At 40.4% G+C, this 14,400-nt stretch overlaps 3 protein-coding genes across 4 annotated transcripts; all 3 read right to left on the bottom strand.

Moving 5' to 3' along the window:
- Nucleotides 1-530: 530 nt before the first annotated feature.
- LOC111796646 (transcription factor ILR3-like) lies at nt 531-3,326 on the bottom strand. The gene is made up of 5 exons (XM_023679362.1): nt 3,000-3,326; nt 2,399-2,461; nt 1,406-1,483; nt 1,127-1,289; nt 531-1,030 (listed from the first exon to the last, which is right to left on the bottom strand). Exons 1-5 carry the CDS (start codon nt 3,137-3,139, stop codon nt 767-769), a joined length of 708 nt encoding a protein of 235 aa, XP_023535130.1. The 5' UTR covers nt 3,140-3,326; the 3' UTR covers nt 531-766.
- Nucleotides 3,327-4,313: 987 nt separating this feature from the next.
- LOC111796658 (thioredoxin-like protein CXXS1) lies at nt 4,314-7,148 on the bottom strand. Of its 2 annotated transcripts, none has more exons than XM_023679375.1 (4): nt 6,043-7,148; nt 5,839-5,974; nt 5,589-5,711; nt 4,314-4,727 (listed from the first exon to the last, which is right to left on the bottom strand). In XM_023679375.1, exons 2-4 carry the CDS (start codon nt 5,941-5,943, stop codon nt 4,593-4,595), a joined length of 363 nt encoding a protein of 120 aa, XP_023535143.1. In that variant the 5' UTR covers nt 5,944-5,974; nt 6,043-7,148; the 3' UTR covers nt 4,314-4,592. The 2 variants fall into 2 exon arrangements, with proteins under 2 accessions (XP_023535143.1, XP_023535144.1); XM_023679376.1 differs by having other exon boundaries at nt 5,839-6,216; nt 6,969-7,148.
- A 1,040-nt stretch (nt 7,149-8,188) lies between these two features.
- Nucleotides 8,189-14,041, bottom strand: LOC111796601 (kinesin-like protein KIN-14N; the record flags this gene model as incomplete). Its single annotated transcript, XM_023679296.1, is given in 16 exon segments — nt 8,189-8,467; nt 8,546-8,650; nt 8,725-8,829; nt 8,918-8,999; nt 9,615-9,832; nt 9,919-10,080; nt 11,190-11,299; nt 11,400-11,538; nt 11,603-11,749; nt 11,846-11,920; nt 11,996-12,205; nt 12,285-12,467; nt 12,543-12,662; nt 13,414-13,523; nt 13,629-13,773; nt 13,898-14,041. Coding segments are annotated over 16 exon segments (2,211 nt in total), but the record flags the coding sequence as incomplete, so codon positions are not given.
- Nucleotides 14,042-14,400: the final 359 nt, after the last annotated feature.

The raw sequence follows: 14,400 nt of genomic DNA, 5'->3' as shown, positions 1-14,400 counted from the left end.
TCCAACCGATCTGGGATCTCACACACTTCCTCGCATACATTTTAGTCACCGAGGTCCTATCGGAGGTTTCTTTCAACAAATTGCCCCATGAAAAAGGTTTGGTTGACTACCGTCCCTCAATGGATAAAAGTTACTCTAGGGATGACATGTTGATCTTCTCCAAGAGCTCACATCGACGGGAAGATTTAGCACCTCGATGTCACCTCTTCGCCACCTAGGGCTCTAGTATGTTACAAGAGTTGGGAGCTACTTCCTCGGATGCACAAAACTAAACTACTCCCCTTACCTTACCTTTTTTATTCAGTTTTTTATTCAGGAATTCTCACTTTATTTGGGAGGTCCACTAATTAGAGGCACTGTCCCTAAGTTCTTATTCTTACTAACATTCTTACTAACCTTGTAAGTGTAACATGTTCGTTTCAAATCTCTTATGCACACTTGGGGATAGGTATAGGAAGCAAATAACCTTTGAATTTTATTAATATTTTGATGACCATTTGTATTTTGTTTTTAGTTTCTCGAAAATTAAGCTTATAAACACCATTTTCTTTTGCTTTATAATCTACTTTTTATGATCAATTCTTTGTATACATTTACAATTGTAGAACTCAAAACGGCTTTGAGTTCTCAAGTGTCCAATGACAAATAAGATAGCCAACCCCAAAATCAATTGACAGCCCTACTAACTAAAGAAATACTAGTATATTAGTCAAGCAACCAGATGCTGCCAATGATTTTTCTCAGGCAAACCTTAGTTGCCACCGAGTTAGGCGACAGGTGGCCGGAGCACGTGGTCCTGTGACGTGTCTACTGCAGCAGGTAGCATGAACTGCCACATGGCAACACCTGGGTGGTAACCAACGAAAAGAACTAGCTTATTGCCAGGAGCTTGACCCTGAGAAGCAAATGTGGGGATTGGTGGAGGAGGTAAGAAGCCAGGTTGAGCAGGCATGGACTTTACTTGCTGCTCTAGCTGCTCCTTATCTGCCTTGAGCTTCTGCCTCCCGCCGTGAAGCTCATTCTTCTCGGCCTACACGAGATAGGAAGAGAGGAAACTGTATAATCATTCACGAGTTTCGGTTTCTCCATGGAAATGCATAAAAAAAAAAAAGCCATGGAGACTTGCCTTCAACTCTTTAACCTTCTCCTGGAGACTTGAATTTGATTCCTTCAGTTTCCGAGCCTCACTACGTAACTGATTCACCATTCGAACAGCGTCAACTAAAATCGCTGCCTTGTCAGTTTTGGGTAGTCTTCCAGGATCCAAAATTGAACCTAGTTCCAAAAACCTGTTATGAGATTCATCATAAGAATCATGCTTTTGTTGGGACAACATATAATGGTCAAAAATATAGAACGGGCAAATGTGCGATGATTGCCCATTGGTTCGGGTCAGGGGAAGTACTTGTCATTGAGCCTATCCCTCCGCAATTTCTCCCTACATGCTTTGGAGCTTGATGCACTACATGATTCAGATCTCACCCTGCAGCAGAAAACGTGTACTTCATTTGATGCCATATTAGATCTCTCTTTCCACTTCTAATTTCTGTTCTGTTATTATTGCTCTATCTAGGCTTACTTAAATCAGCTCAATATATTTAAACATGTTTAGCCAAATTTCACCCCGGAGAACATACATGAAAGCAAACCAATGGATCAACAACCTTTTACTAAATCATATGCAATACCAACTTGAAACTTTCAACTGTATGCAATATAATAATTACAATAGAAACCAAAAACAATCAGTGGATTGATCGAAGGATCTGATTGAACGAAGGATCAAAGCTATATCGCTAACTCCCAACCAAACCAAATGCTCTCCACTCTCCAGTTAACTCACAACCAATAAGGAGACAGGTATCCTGTGTGCTGTGTATCACAACCTCACTTAGAGAAAGTAGGTTGTGACCCCCACACGCAAGACATACGACCGTGACACTGCACGGGGTAAAGACCTTACATCTCAACAAAAATCTTAGAGGCTTAAATTCCATCAGTCATAAAACAAGCGATAGCACCCTTATATTACCCCCAACCACTAAAAGAGATCAGCTTAGCCTGTACGCCTAATTTTGAGGCCATTAAAACATAACCTTGATACAAACTTCTGGGGACTTTAAATTAAAGGAACTCAAAATTACAAGTGATGACTAATTAAAATGCTTCCTGAAAGTCAATTAAAACACCAAGAAATCCTGAAGTCAAATCTGATGATTCATTCAAACCATGCAGCTCTACTTGTGACAATAACAATAGTCCTAAGATATTTCTAATGATCTCAAGTCCCAGATTGTTGTTATGGGAAGACATTCAAACCTAGCATGCTATTACAAGGCAAAAGGCTCTGATTCTACCAAACAGACCAGATTAGAAAGTAATAATGAAGGTTTCATACCTCTTCTTTGAGCCAGATTCTAGACGACCATCCAAATCTGCCAATGATCCATCAATTTCCACACTAGAATAACATCAAAGGAGAAAGAAGTGAGCATATACAAACATAGAAGCCAAGATGCACAATGGTATGACATCCTTGGCTCATCACCCTTACAGTCTTACAGTTTCCAAAAACACAACAATAAATAGTTCTTGGGATAGTCATACCCCCAATGTCTTGTTGTTTACACCTATCAACCCCGTGGATACTAAATCAATTTGGTCAACGATGTGATACTTCACCAAACAGAATTAGAAGTATAGTATCTATACACCATTCCCCCAAAATCTCTCAATCTTCATGTCATAAGTAGGACGAACCAATTACTAACTCAATATAAAAATGTTCAAAACAAGTTTGAAATCTTGCTTTAAAGAAATAATCTCGAAAATTAATCTGGACGGCAGGATTCCTAACAACTTTGACATGCCACGAAAATCCGGAAAGTATTATCTTCCCCCAAAATAAAAGTACATTCGATGCAGCAAACCCAATTTAAGTTCAATAAGAAAAATAAAAACAAGCTCAAACGAGTAATTGACAGGGATCTGAAGATTACCCGGCATCAGGGGAGCCATTAAAGGGCTGAACAGCCCAGGAGAAGCTTGAACTCATGACCGGAAAATTCGCATCCGGTACAGGGATGTCGTCGATCAAACTATAATCAAACAACCAATTTGGATTTTCAGGGGATACCATTTCTCAAACAATTACAAAAGAACGTGGGATCACCGGAAAATTTTCAAATCAGAAGAAACGATGAATGATAAATGATGGAAAATTACAGGACCAGAATTAGGGTTAGGGCTCGGGCGATTGAAGAGAGAAAATTGGGGGCGATAAAATTTGTAGAAGATCAGGGATTTGGCGGTACTGCTGGCAGTTGATCGGCCATATTGGGATCCATTGGGAGGGACACGTCATCCAAATACATATTAAAAAAAAAAAAAAAAAAAAAAAAAAAAAAAAAAAAAAAAAAAAAAAAAAANAAAAAAAAAAAAAATGAATCTTTTAATCTTTTAATGGAAGCTATACAAACTATATGAGCTACACAATATTTACTACTCTCAAGAGCAACAACTACTACAACCATACCTACAAACACGCTTTAAACGCTACTCTTACGAGCGACAACTACTACAACCGCACCCACAAACGGGCTTTAAGCGCTACTATCACGAGCGAAAACTACTACAACCGCACCCACAAACGGGCTTTAAACGCTACTCTCATGAGCGATAACTACTACAACCACCCACAATGATTCCCGACATCTAAGAGGAAAGAGTTGAAAAAAACGTTTCTTAAGTCATTTCAACACAACTTTTTAAGTCATTTGAACTATATTAGATTAATCGTAGGACTATGTTGAAAAAAATGTGGGCTTTTAGTTCTAAACTTTCGTTTCTTTTTCTCTTGTTTGAGGTGATCGATGATGAACGGATATTGGGATGGGACTCCACCTGAACGACGGTGGCTATAATGAGCGGGAGACACCCTTGTTTGAATTTTAATATTGGTTACTGACTTGTTCTAATAGTTATGATAGTCAACTTAAGCATAGTTCAACTAATTAAAATATATATCATTGGTTAAAAAGTCGGATATTCAAATATTCTAGTCAATTAGAATCATTTTAAGACATATCAACATCATGTATAACATCACTCATGCAGGTTCAGTGTGTAGTGTTCTAAATTATGTTCATATTTGTACGTTCATAATAGTTCATGATTCATATGCAACAAGCTCAAGTTATCTACTCCTCGACATGAAAACTATCACCACAAACCAACACGACATATTTTGTACTTGCTCACATGAACTCAACAGGTCAACCAACATAAAATTGTTCCAAGTAAAACACGTTTAATCACGAAATTCCTATGATTGAGTCACCAAAAAGGGAAGCGACTTTCAATTCTTTTAAGCTTTTCTTAGTCACTCTATCTTTAGAATCGCTCTCATTTGGTCTCGTAAAAAGAAAATGACCCAAATAGACACCGATTGGGATCATATTATGTGGGAAGTAATTCATTCTCCAAAAACTAAGAGACAATAACAATACCACCAAGAATTGAAGAAATATGAACTTAAAAGTTGAATGGTTTCAAGGCTAAAGGCAAATGTGCTTCTTGGTGTCTTTTGATACTTAGCCATATATGAAGCCCTTGATCCTTCTACTCAGCTCAACTGGGTTGGCTCCAACAAGCTTATAGTTTGGGGCTCCATTCTTCATCAATACAAATGTGGGCATCGCCTTTATCTCCAACTTGGATGCGACCTCCTGTTTATATGATAAAATAATTTTAGATCAAAGAAAACATAATCGAACAAATTCTCAATCACTTCTAAGTTATATTATATATTGTAACAGTTCAAGCCAACCGTTAGTAGATATGGTTTGCTTTGGCCCGTTACGTATCGTCGTCAGCCTCACGATTTTAAAACGCGTCTGCTAGGGGAGAGGTTTCCACACTCTTATAAAGAATGTTATATTCCCTCTCCAACCAACGTGAGATCTCACAATCCACTTCTCTTAGGGGTCCAACGTCCTCGCGGACACACCACTCGATGTCTCGCTCTAATAACATTGTAATAACCCATGCTCACGGCTAGAAAATATTGTCCGCTTTGGTTCGTTACGTATCATCGTCATCCTCACGGTTTTAAAATACGCTCGCTAGGGAAAGGTTTCCACACCCTTAAAAAGAATGTTTTATTCTCCTCCAGCCAATGTGAGATCTCACAATCCACCCCCCTTGGGGGTCCAACGTCCTCACTGGTTGGTGTCTAGTTCTGATATCATTTGTAACAGCCTAAGCTCACCACTAGCATATATTATCCGTTTTTGACCCGTTACATATCGCCGTCAGCCTCACAATTTTAAAACGCGTATGCTAGGGACAGGTCTCCACACAATTACAAAGAATGCTTTGTTCTCCTCTTCAACCAATATGAGATCTCACGTATATCAACTCTCGAGAAGACTTATCATTACACAAACAACAATCAAGAACTCCCATCGATCAAAACCCATATTTTCTACTTGGTTAATTCTTTTTCGTACTTTCTCCACACAAACTCGAGCCTAAGATGAAGTTAAATATCAGAGATAATCCACATTAGCTTCCATTATCAAAATTACCTTAGCTTCATCCACATCCACGGAAAGAAACAAAACATATTTGTATTGCAAGGCCAGCTCTTCAAAGAAAGGGCTCATGGCTCTTGAGGGTGTGCACCAGCTAGCACTAAAATGCACTACAACCTGCAATATTATTCCAAATGAGCATCATTTCAACCTTTATACCTTGGATAACATTCATTTCCACATTACTGAATTCACCAAACATTGAACTAAGAGTATAAATATGAAAAGTAAGGGAGGGACTCACAGGGCAGCCTTGTTTGAAAGCTTTTGTAACATAACAATCCCATGATTCCTCTGAGCTAACTTTGATTACCCTTGTCTTCTTCACAATCTTCTTCTGTCTTTCCATGTCTTCTTCTTCCCCCTTCCTTGATCTTCTTCTGTTGATTGAGTTATGAAGTAAATATAGTTTATAAAGGATGAAGATAAGCTACAAACCTGTGGGTACCTTAGCTGCTTGTAGCTTTCTGATTATTGGGTTACCATAATTTGACTGGATATGAAGGTTGAATGTAATCTGTAACGGTAGGGACCCCCAGAGGGGAAGGGACCATGCTTATCCACTTCCATGGTCATCTTGATAATGATTAACCTTCTCTCATGTCTTAACTTTTGTCTTTGTCTTCTCATGATTTGGACAAAAAATTAAGGAAGTTACATAGAGAAAAGTTCTATCCGTTTATACTCCTTCCATCTTTTGGTTCTCTAGAATATTGAGAACTGTAAAAGTTGTTCTAAAGAGGCGTATGAAATGGAAAAAGAAAGAAGAAAAACACAAAAGAAACACGGATCTAATGTGAACATTAAGACGAGCTTTTTTCATGTACCCTTTTTGTCTCATCGATAACAGACTATTCAACAAGGTTGTCACAGTATGGTTGTCTTGTATTCATTGTTGAACGTGGATTAAGGATTTTGCATACCTACTAGATATAAATTGAATTTACTTCTCTTGTAAAATCTAATGATAAAAATTATCAGTCAGATTGTGGCCGTCTCAACAAATAATTTATCCTAATCAACATAATCTCTATGCACCTCAATTTTTCTCAAACTTCTCAAATGAAGCTATAAACAATACCGGTCATCCATGTTTTATCACGGCAACTAATGTTGTTCATAATCCATTCGAAAATCACTAATGAATCGTTCAAGCTTAAAGAAGGCTTCAATCTTAACAAGTCACATAGTGAAGACAACAAAACAGCATGCATTTTTAGTTCTAGCAACATGTTAAGCAAGGCATCTCTTGATAAAACTTAAAACCCACAAACGAATGTGAACAAACAATCAACAAAAAGCATCAAAGTGAAACCCAAGAGACAGAATATGAAAAGGGTGAGTGAAAATTCATCGAGTCATTTCATCAAACACCTTATAAGCGAATGGCAAATTTTGTCAACCATAGCAAGCTCCAAATGGTAGTTCGTTTCCTGTGATCCAATCGCCCCATCGCATCAGTAGAAACAAAAATGACAAGCGAGAGAGAGCTGGAATGATGATCAGGCTCAAACATCGAACATTCTTGGAGGGTTGCGGGTGGCGGACAGAGAGGTGAGACGAAATATTGTCGCATTGGCATGTGTGCCCTTATTGGAACCTATGACAAAGCCTTTTGGAATTTGTTTGAATTCTAATTTCAAAAAACTTATATTTTATTTTCTCTTCGGGAATCTATTTTTAAATTTTAGAAATATAAAATATAGAGCGGATAAGTTCACCCCTAGCTGACATAGATATTGTACGTTTTGGCTCGTTATGTATTGTCTTTAACCTCATGATCTTAAAACGCATCTATTACATAAATGTTTCCACACTTTTATATAAGAATGTTTCGTTCTCATCTCCAACCGATGCAGGATTTCACAATTTACTCCTTTTGAGATCCAGTATCCTGGCTGACACTCGTTTCCATCTCCAACCGATATGAGATCTCACAATACACCCTCCTTTGGGACTCAGTGTCCTCGCTGGCATACCACTCAGTGACTAGCTCTGATACCATTTGTAACAACTTAAGCCCACCGCTAACCGATGTTGTCAGCTTTGGATTACATATCGTCATCAGCCTCACGATTTTAAAACGCGTCTATTAGGGAGAGGTTTTCAGACTCATAAAGAATGTTTTGTTCCTCTCTTCAACCGATGTGAGATTTCACAATCTCACCTCCTTTCGAGACCCAGCGTCCTCACTGGTACTCGTTCTCTTCTCCAACCGATGTGGAATCTCACAATCTACTCCTCTTCGAGGCTCAGTGTCCTCGTTGCACACCACTTAATGCCTAGCTCTAATACCATTTGTAACAACCCAAGCCACCACTAGACGATATTGTCCATTTTGGCCCTCACTGTCAACCTCACAGTTTTATTAAAATGCAGGAGAGAGCTGTTTTCACACCCTTATAAAAAATGTTTCATTCCCCTCTCTAATCTCACACCCCTTCGGGACCCACCGTCCTATGAATATCACAAATTATAGCTCAACTATTTGAATTTTGTCCAAGGAGGAAAGCAAGACGGTACCGACCAGGACGGTACCGATCGGGCAAACAAAAACCGACAATTTGCAGCAAGATTTGATAATTAAAAAAAAGTTAAGGGGAAAAAGATCTTACTTTCATTAATACAATCAGATCTCTTTTGCTATACACAACTAAGCCTAAGTCAGAATCATTCTCATATTTCACCATCGATTCGGCAAAGCTCGAGCATAAATCTTAAGGTTGAGTATTGGTTAGACGTCGAGGAGTACCGATCTCACAAGCGTTAACCCGGGCAGCGAAGCGAAGCGAGCAGAGTGACTCACTGGCCGAGGACGAATCAGGAGAGATATTTACAAACATCAACGTCTTCGAATCTCCGCCCAGACATGGCTAGAATTAGAACGATTATATGAGAAAATGACATTCCAGATACAGTCTAAGAACACGGACTTATGAATGAACAAGTACCTGAAGAAGATAGGTAAGCTTCGAGTTTCGAAATGGAACGTGTTCTTTCTTCTTCGCCAAAGCAAATATAACATCGCTTAAAGACGATAAACTTCGATTTATGGCCTAATTTCAAACAAGAAAATTAAAAGATTATGAGCGGAATTTATAACAAAGATATGAGAGTAGCAATGAATTACTTGGGTTTCTTTCAGTCGATCTCCGGTTGACCCGCTCTTGGAAAGACGCTCGCTCCCGGCAAGATCGATTAAGTTCAAAATGCCTTGTACTTGTTGATCGGTACTCTAGCGAATTCAAAATCATTAGAGCGAGTGCATGGATAACATGGAGTAGAGGAACTCGAATTATAAATGGTGATCGACGGTAATTTACCTCGTTGATACCGGATATTTTGAGAGTGAACACGAAATGACTTCTTGATGATTGCTCGTTCATTTGGGTTTTGCCAACGGATCTAAGGGAAAAAAAAAACAATGCATTTAAGGGGAACGTCTATCAAGTAAACATGGAATACTTGCGGTGAGGCTTGATGATAAATAAGCAACAACACAGTAACAACTCAAGCCCACCGCTAACCGATATTGTCCTGGCTTTCCCTTTCGGGCTTCCCCTAAACATTTTTAAATTGTGTCTACTAGGGAGGGGTTTCTACATCCTTATAAAGAATGTTTCGTTCTCCTCCTCAACCGATGTGGAATCTCACAATCCACCCCCCTTCAGAGCTCAACGTTCTTGTTGGCACACAGTCTCGTGTCCACCCCCCTTCGGGCCTCAGCCTCCTCGCTAGCACATCGTCCGGTGTTTGGCTCTGATACCATTTGTACAAGCCCAAACTCAAGCCCATCGCTAGTAGATATTGTCCCCTTTGGACTTTCCCTTTTGAACTTCCCCTCAAAGTTTTTTAAAACGCGTCTTAGGGAAAGGTTTCCACACCCTTATAAAGAATGTTTCGTTCTCCTCCCCGACCGATGTGGGATCTCACAGACATCATTATGTCGAAAATAACATACTAATCGGAACGTAGCATTAGTGGAAGTCCATATGAACGCAAATGAAGCAATTATTATACCTGCTCCGAGAAGCTTGCTCTAATAGAAACGAGACCTCCCTAGCGCTACGAACATCCACGACTGTAAGATCCGAAACTTGAGTATTTCCACTTGCATCGTGTTTGATTGCGTACGGTTTTATAGGAGAACCATTTTCAGTTCTTAGCACGACCGGAGCTGATCGATTTGTTGATAGTAAATCATAGATCGTTTCGTTGTATATTTCCAACATCGATACCTAGAAGACGTTGAGAAGTTCAACAAAAATGTTCTAGAATATGACAACAGAAGAGACACATACAATAGATGTTCTTTCTTTCTCACCTGCATTTCATATTTCCAACCCTGGAGTTGAAGAGATTGTCTCGTTTGAAATATTTGTTCCAACGATCGAGGTATCAGTCCCTTCTCCTCGAGGAGCCCTGGTCGACCCATCATCGTATAGGTTTTTCCCGAACCCGTTTGTCCGTAGGCGAATATGCAAACCTATCAGAAATAGCATTCACTAATGAACTTGAAACAGTCTGATGAAATAACTCAATTGTCTTATCTTGAATTAATATCCTGCAGAAAGCAATCTTTTAGCAGTGATGAATATAAGTTTAGGTATGCACACGTGAGATCCCACGTCGGTTGGGGAGGAGGGTGTGGAAACCTCTCTCTAGGAGACTCGTTGAAAAACGGGAAGCCCGAAAGGGAAAACTCAAAGCGGACAATATCTGCTAATGGTGGGTTTGGGCTGTTACAAATGGTATCAGAGCTAGACACCGGGCGATGTGCCAGCGAGGAGACTAGGCCTGAAAGGGGGTGGACACGAGGCAATGTACCAGCTAGGATGTTGGGCACCGAAGGGGGGTGGATGGGGGGGGTTCTACATCGATTGGAGAAGGGGACGAGTGTCATCGAGGATGCTGGGCTCCGAAGGGAGGTGGATTGTGAGATCCCACGTAGGTTAGGGAGGAGAATGAAGCATTCTTTATAAGGGTGTGGAAACCTCTCCCTAGGAGACGCGTTTTACAAACCTTGAGGGGAAGCCCGAAAGGGAAAGCCTAAAAATGACAATATCTGCTAGCAGTAGGCTTTGACTGTCACAAATGGTATCAGAGCTAGACACCGGGCGATGTGACAGCGAGGAGGAAGCCTGGAAGGGGGGTGGACACGAGGTGAAGTACCAGCAAGGACGCTAGGCCTCGAAGGGGTGGATTGGGAGGTCCCACATCGATTGGAAAAGAGAACGAGTGCCAGCGAGAACACTGGGCCCCGAAGGAAGGTGGATTGTGAGGTCCCACATCGGTTGGGGAGGAAAACGAAACATTTCTTATAAGGGTGTGGAAACCTCTCCCTAACATACGTGTTTTAAAAACCTTGAGGGAAAACCCGAAAGGAAAAGTCCAAACAGGACAATATCTGCTAGCGGTGGGCTTAGGCTGTTACAACACATGTGCTCGAATCGGATTCCTAAACTATTTTCATCGACCATTCAAGTTCGTTTTTTTTTTTTTTCTTTTGTCAGAAGTTGGAAGATATTGCTACAAATATTCAAGAAAATCGGTCAAAATATCGAAATAAATCCTTCGATGATGCTATATTATTACCTTATATCCATCGAGGGCACTTTGAACGAGCTGGGTAATCTCTACAAAGACGTCTTCTTGTGTAGCTTCTGGAGCGAAAACCTTGTCATATGAGAAAGAATGTCTTTGTCCTGACATTATGCAATATCACATTGAATTACGAGAGCTCGAGGGCAACGTATCATACGAAAACAATACGGTAGGCATGAATATTGTTCATAAGAAGTATACCATTTTGCACGAGATCAATCCCTCGTCCAAGAGATTCCACCGACGATGGATACGAGATAAAATTTCCTTCGGGACTAGAACGTTCATCAGGTAACAGAGGTCGTACTCGACAAAATACACGAATGTTCCCTTTCAATTCCTGTATTACAGGAGAGCCAAGTGAGTATCAACAATACAGTGGTTGACAAGAACATGGGCATTACCAAGATGGTATTGTGCAATTTTTTCCGAAGCTTCTCTCCTTCCATAAGCTTATTTTCGGCATCGGCAAGTCGTTGTTGTAACTCACGTACGAGCCTCTTTTGATCTTCGAATTCATGCATCGTCTCCATCGCAGTTAGATCAGAGACCTAGCACGAGAAATGCAAAACCCACTTGATCATCTTAACGTTAAACGCTTTCAGCGTAAAATAACTAGTTTGATGTCTTTGAAGTCGTTTACGAACCTGCAGCTTGTTTTCTGCAGCAGCTAGATGATTTTGCAATGTTCTTAGCTCGATACTTTGTGAAGAACACGTTGCCTGTAAAAGAACTCGAAGATCATTAAACGACTTCTAAATTCCGACTTCTAAACAAATAAGGATCAATGTAAGAACCTCTAATTCATTTGTTTTTTCCTTCATTTCGTTCAGCTCCTCGCAGTACTTTCCCGCAGACTCCCTGCACTTCTCTACTTCATCCGACAAATTCTGAACCAGAGATAGTTGACGATCTCGATCGTCTCGAACCTGTTGTATTTCTCTTCTTAAACACGTAACTTCGTTCATCATAGCATCCTTTTGCTTTACTGCTTCGTCTTGAGAAGCCTATAATCAGAATCCAGACATTGATGATTCACGACAGACCGTAAAAATGCACGACGAATCTTATAGAAACGATACTCACTTTAGATAGAGCAAGTTCACCCTTGATCATACCGAGATCCTCCACCATGGCAGCTTTTTCTTTCTCTACGCGTTTGAGGTCATCCTCAGCTGTCGAAAGCTCCGTATGAAGTTTGCCGTTATATTGCTGTAAACTAGTAATGTAATCTTGCAACCGCTTGTACATTTCGTTAAGAGACGATATCTGCAGAATTCCCACGAGTCAACGTCAGAACATTTGTTGTGTTTAGTACATTGATCAGTTCGGTTTCGATTCTACCTTTTGATTCGCACTCGAGAGCTCACGTTGGGCCCTTGCAAGCTCCTCAAAGGCTGAAGCCTGTGACCTCTCCATGATCAACCTAACCTCTTTCTCCTTGGTGAGAGATTCTACTGCAGCCTGACAGTGACCATCAAAATCTAAGCAACACGATAACAGCCCAAGCCTACCGTTAGCAGATATTGTCCTTTCCCTTTCGGGCTTCCCCTCAAGGTTTTTAAAACGCGTCTGCTACAGAGAGGTTTCCACACCCTTATAAAGAATGTTTTTTTCTCCTCCCCAACCAATGTGACGATCAAATTCTAAGCAACAATGTAATAGCCCAAACCTACCGCTAGCAGATATTTGTCCTCTCTGGGCTTTCTCTTTCAAGCTTCCCCTCAAGTTTCGTGCCTACCGCTAGCCGATACTGTCCTCTTTGAGATTCCCCTCAAGGTTTTCAAAACGCATTTACTAGGGGGAGGTTTCCACACCCTTATAAAGAATGTTTCGTTCTCCTCCCCAACTGATGTGGGATTTCACAATCCACCCACCTTCAAGGCCCAGCGTCCTCGCTGGCACTCGTTTCTCTCTCCAATCGACGTGGGATCTCACAATCCACCCCTTTTAGGGTCCAGTATCCTCGCTAGCACACTGCCCAGTGTCTAGCTCTAATACCATTTGTAACAACCCAAGCCCACCGCTAGCAAATATTATCCTCTTTGAGCTTTCCCTCTCGGGCTTCCCCTCAAGGTTTTCAAAACACATCTACTAGAGAGAGATTTCCACACCCTTATAAAGAATGTTTCGTTCTCCTCCCCAACCGACGTGGGATTTCAAAACACAACAAGACTTCCAACACTAACACTCAAAAGCACGATACAAAGCTTACCAACTTATCCGATTCTTCTTTCGAGAATTTCTCTTGCAAAAAAGCATTGTTCTTCCTAAGCTCCACGACAATCGAATTCAATTCTTCCTCTTTCTTCTTCACTATCATCTCTATCGAAAAACAAATACAAACAACAACAAAAAAACGGTCAATAAAAAGCAAAAATGGCTTAACAATCATACAAAACATCAAGAACACAAGATCTTGAAAGATACCCATTTCACTGAACTTGATCTCAGAGGACTCCAACTCATCTTGTAGCTTCTTCTGCTCTAATAAGTAGCTATATTCAAGTTCTTGGAACCATTTGATGCATTGTTTAAGCTTTTTAATGTATTCAACCATGTTATCACATTTTTCCTGAAAGCCAACAAAAGGGTATCATCAAAGAATGCCATAGCCACCAAAAACTTCTCAAATTCAAGCAACCCTTTGAACTGATCTAAGAAAAAAATGGTATCAGCTCTGAAAATGAGGGACTGACCTTAAGATTAAACCTATCCTTCCTTTTAAGCTTCTCATTCAACAGAGCCTCAACGTCTTCTTTAGTGAACTCAATGCCACCATAATCAGAGCCAGCAATGCTCGTCGGAGTACTAGTAAGACAAAGCTCCTGTCCGCCGTTAACCACCGAGAAGGCCAACCGAGCCCTTCCATTAGTCGGTGTTCCAACCATTATAGCCTCTAAAATCACTCACCCCTAATCTATAACACCCAGTTCATTACCAAAAGAGATAGAACAGAGAGGTGATGATGGATCATAATCCAAACCCAAAAGAGGCAAAAACAACACAAAAAACAAGAAACCCAGAACGGGGAAATCGCTCAAATCTTGAAAAATGGAAAAAAATACTGAATCTAAGACATGGGTAGAGGGAATGAAGCGAAGATCAACAGAAAAACAATATAATATTAGAAGAAGAAGAGGCAAAAGAAAGAGTTAAGCATGTAGTTGTGGGGCCATTGATTGCATTTAAAGCTAACGAT

This window comes from Cucurbita pepo, chromosome LG06, assembly GCF_002806865.2.
Source record: "Cucurbita pepo subsp. pepo cultivar mu-cu-16 chromosome LG06, ASM280686v2, whole genome shotgun sequence".
Classification (NCBI taxonomy): domain Eukaryota; kingdom Viridiplantae; phylum Streptophyta; class Magnoliopsida; order Cucurbitales; family Cucurbitaceae; genus Cucurbita; species Cucurbita pepo.
The sequence above is the reverse complement of the archived record's forward strand: the minus strand, read 5'-3'. Positions and strand labels throughout refer to the sequence as shown.

Bases quoted from the DNA above. Each gene is read 5' to 3' on its own strand.
- LOC111796646 (XM_023679362.1), bottom strand. From the start codon at position 3,139: ATGGTATCCCCTGAAAATCCAAATTGGTTGTTTGATTATAGTTTGATC. The intron at 1,484-2,398 runs GTATGAAACCTT...TTTCTGCTGCAG, and splicing joins GAATCTGGCTCAAAGAAGAG to GGTGAGATCTGAATCATGTA. The intron at 1,290-1,405 runs GTACTTCCCCTG...ATCTCATAACAG, and splicing joins AGGGATAGGCTCAATGACAA to GTTTTTGGAACTAGGTTCAA.
- LOC111796658 (XM_023679375.1), bottom strand. From the start codon at position 5,943: ATGGAAAGACAGAAGAAGATTGTGAAGAAGACAAGGGTAATCAAAGTT. The intron at 5,712-5,838 runs GTGAGTCCCTCC...ATAATATTGCAG, and splicing joins CTTTCAAACAAGGCTGCCCT to GTTGTAGTGCATTTTAGTGC. The intron at 4,728-5,588 runs GTAATTTTGATA...TCATATAAACAG, and splicing joins TGGATGTGGATGAAGCTAAG to GAGGTCGCATCCAAGTTGGA.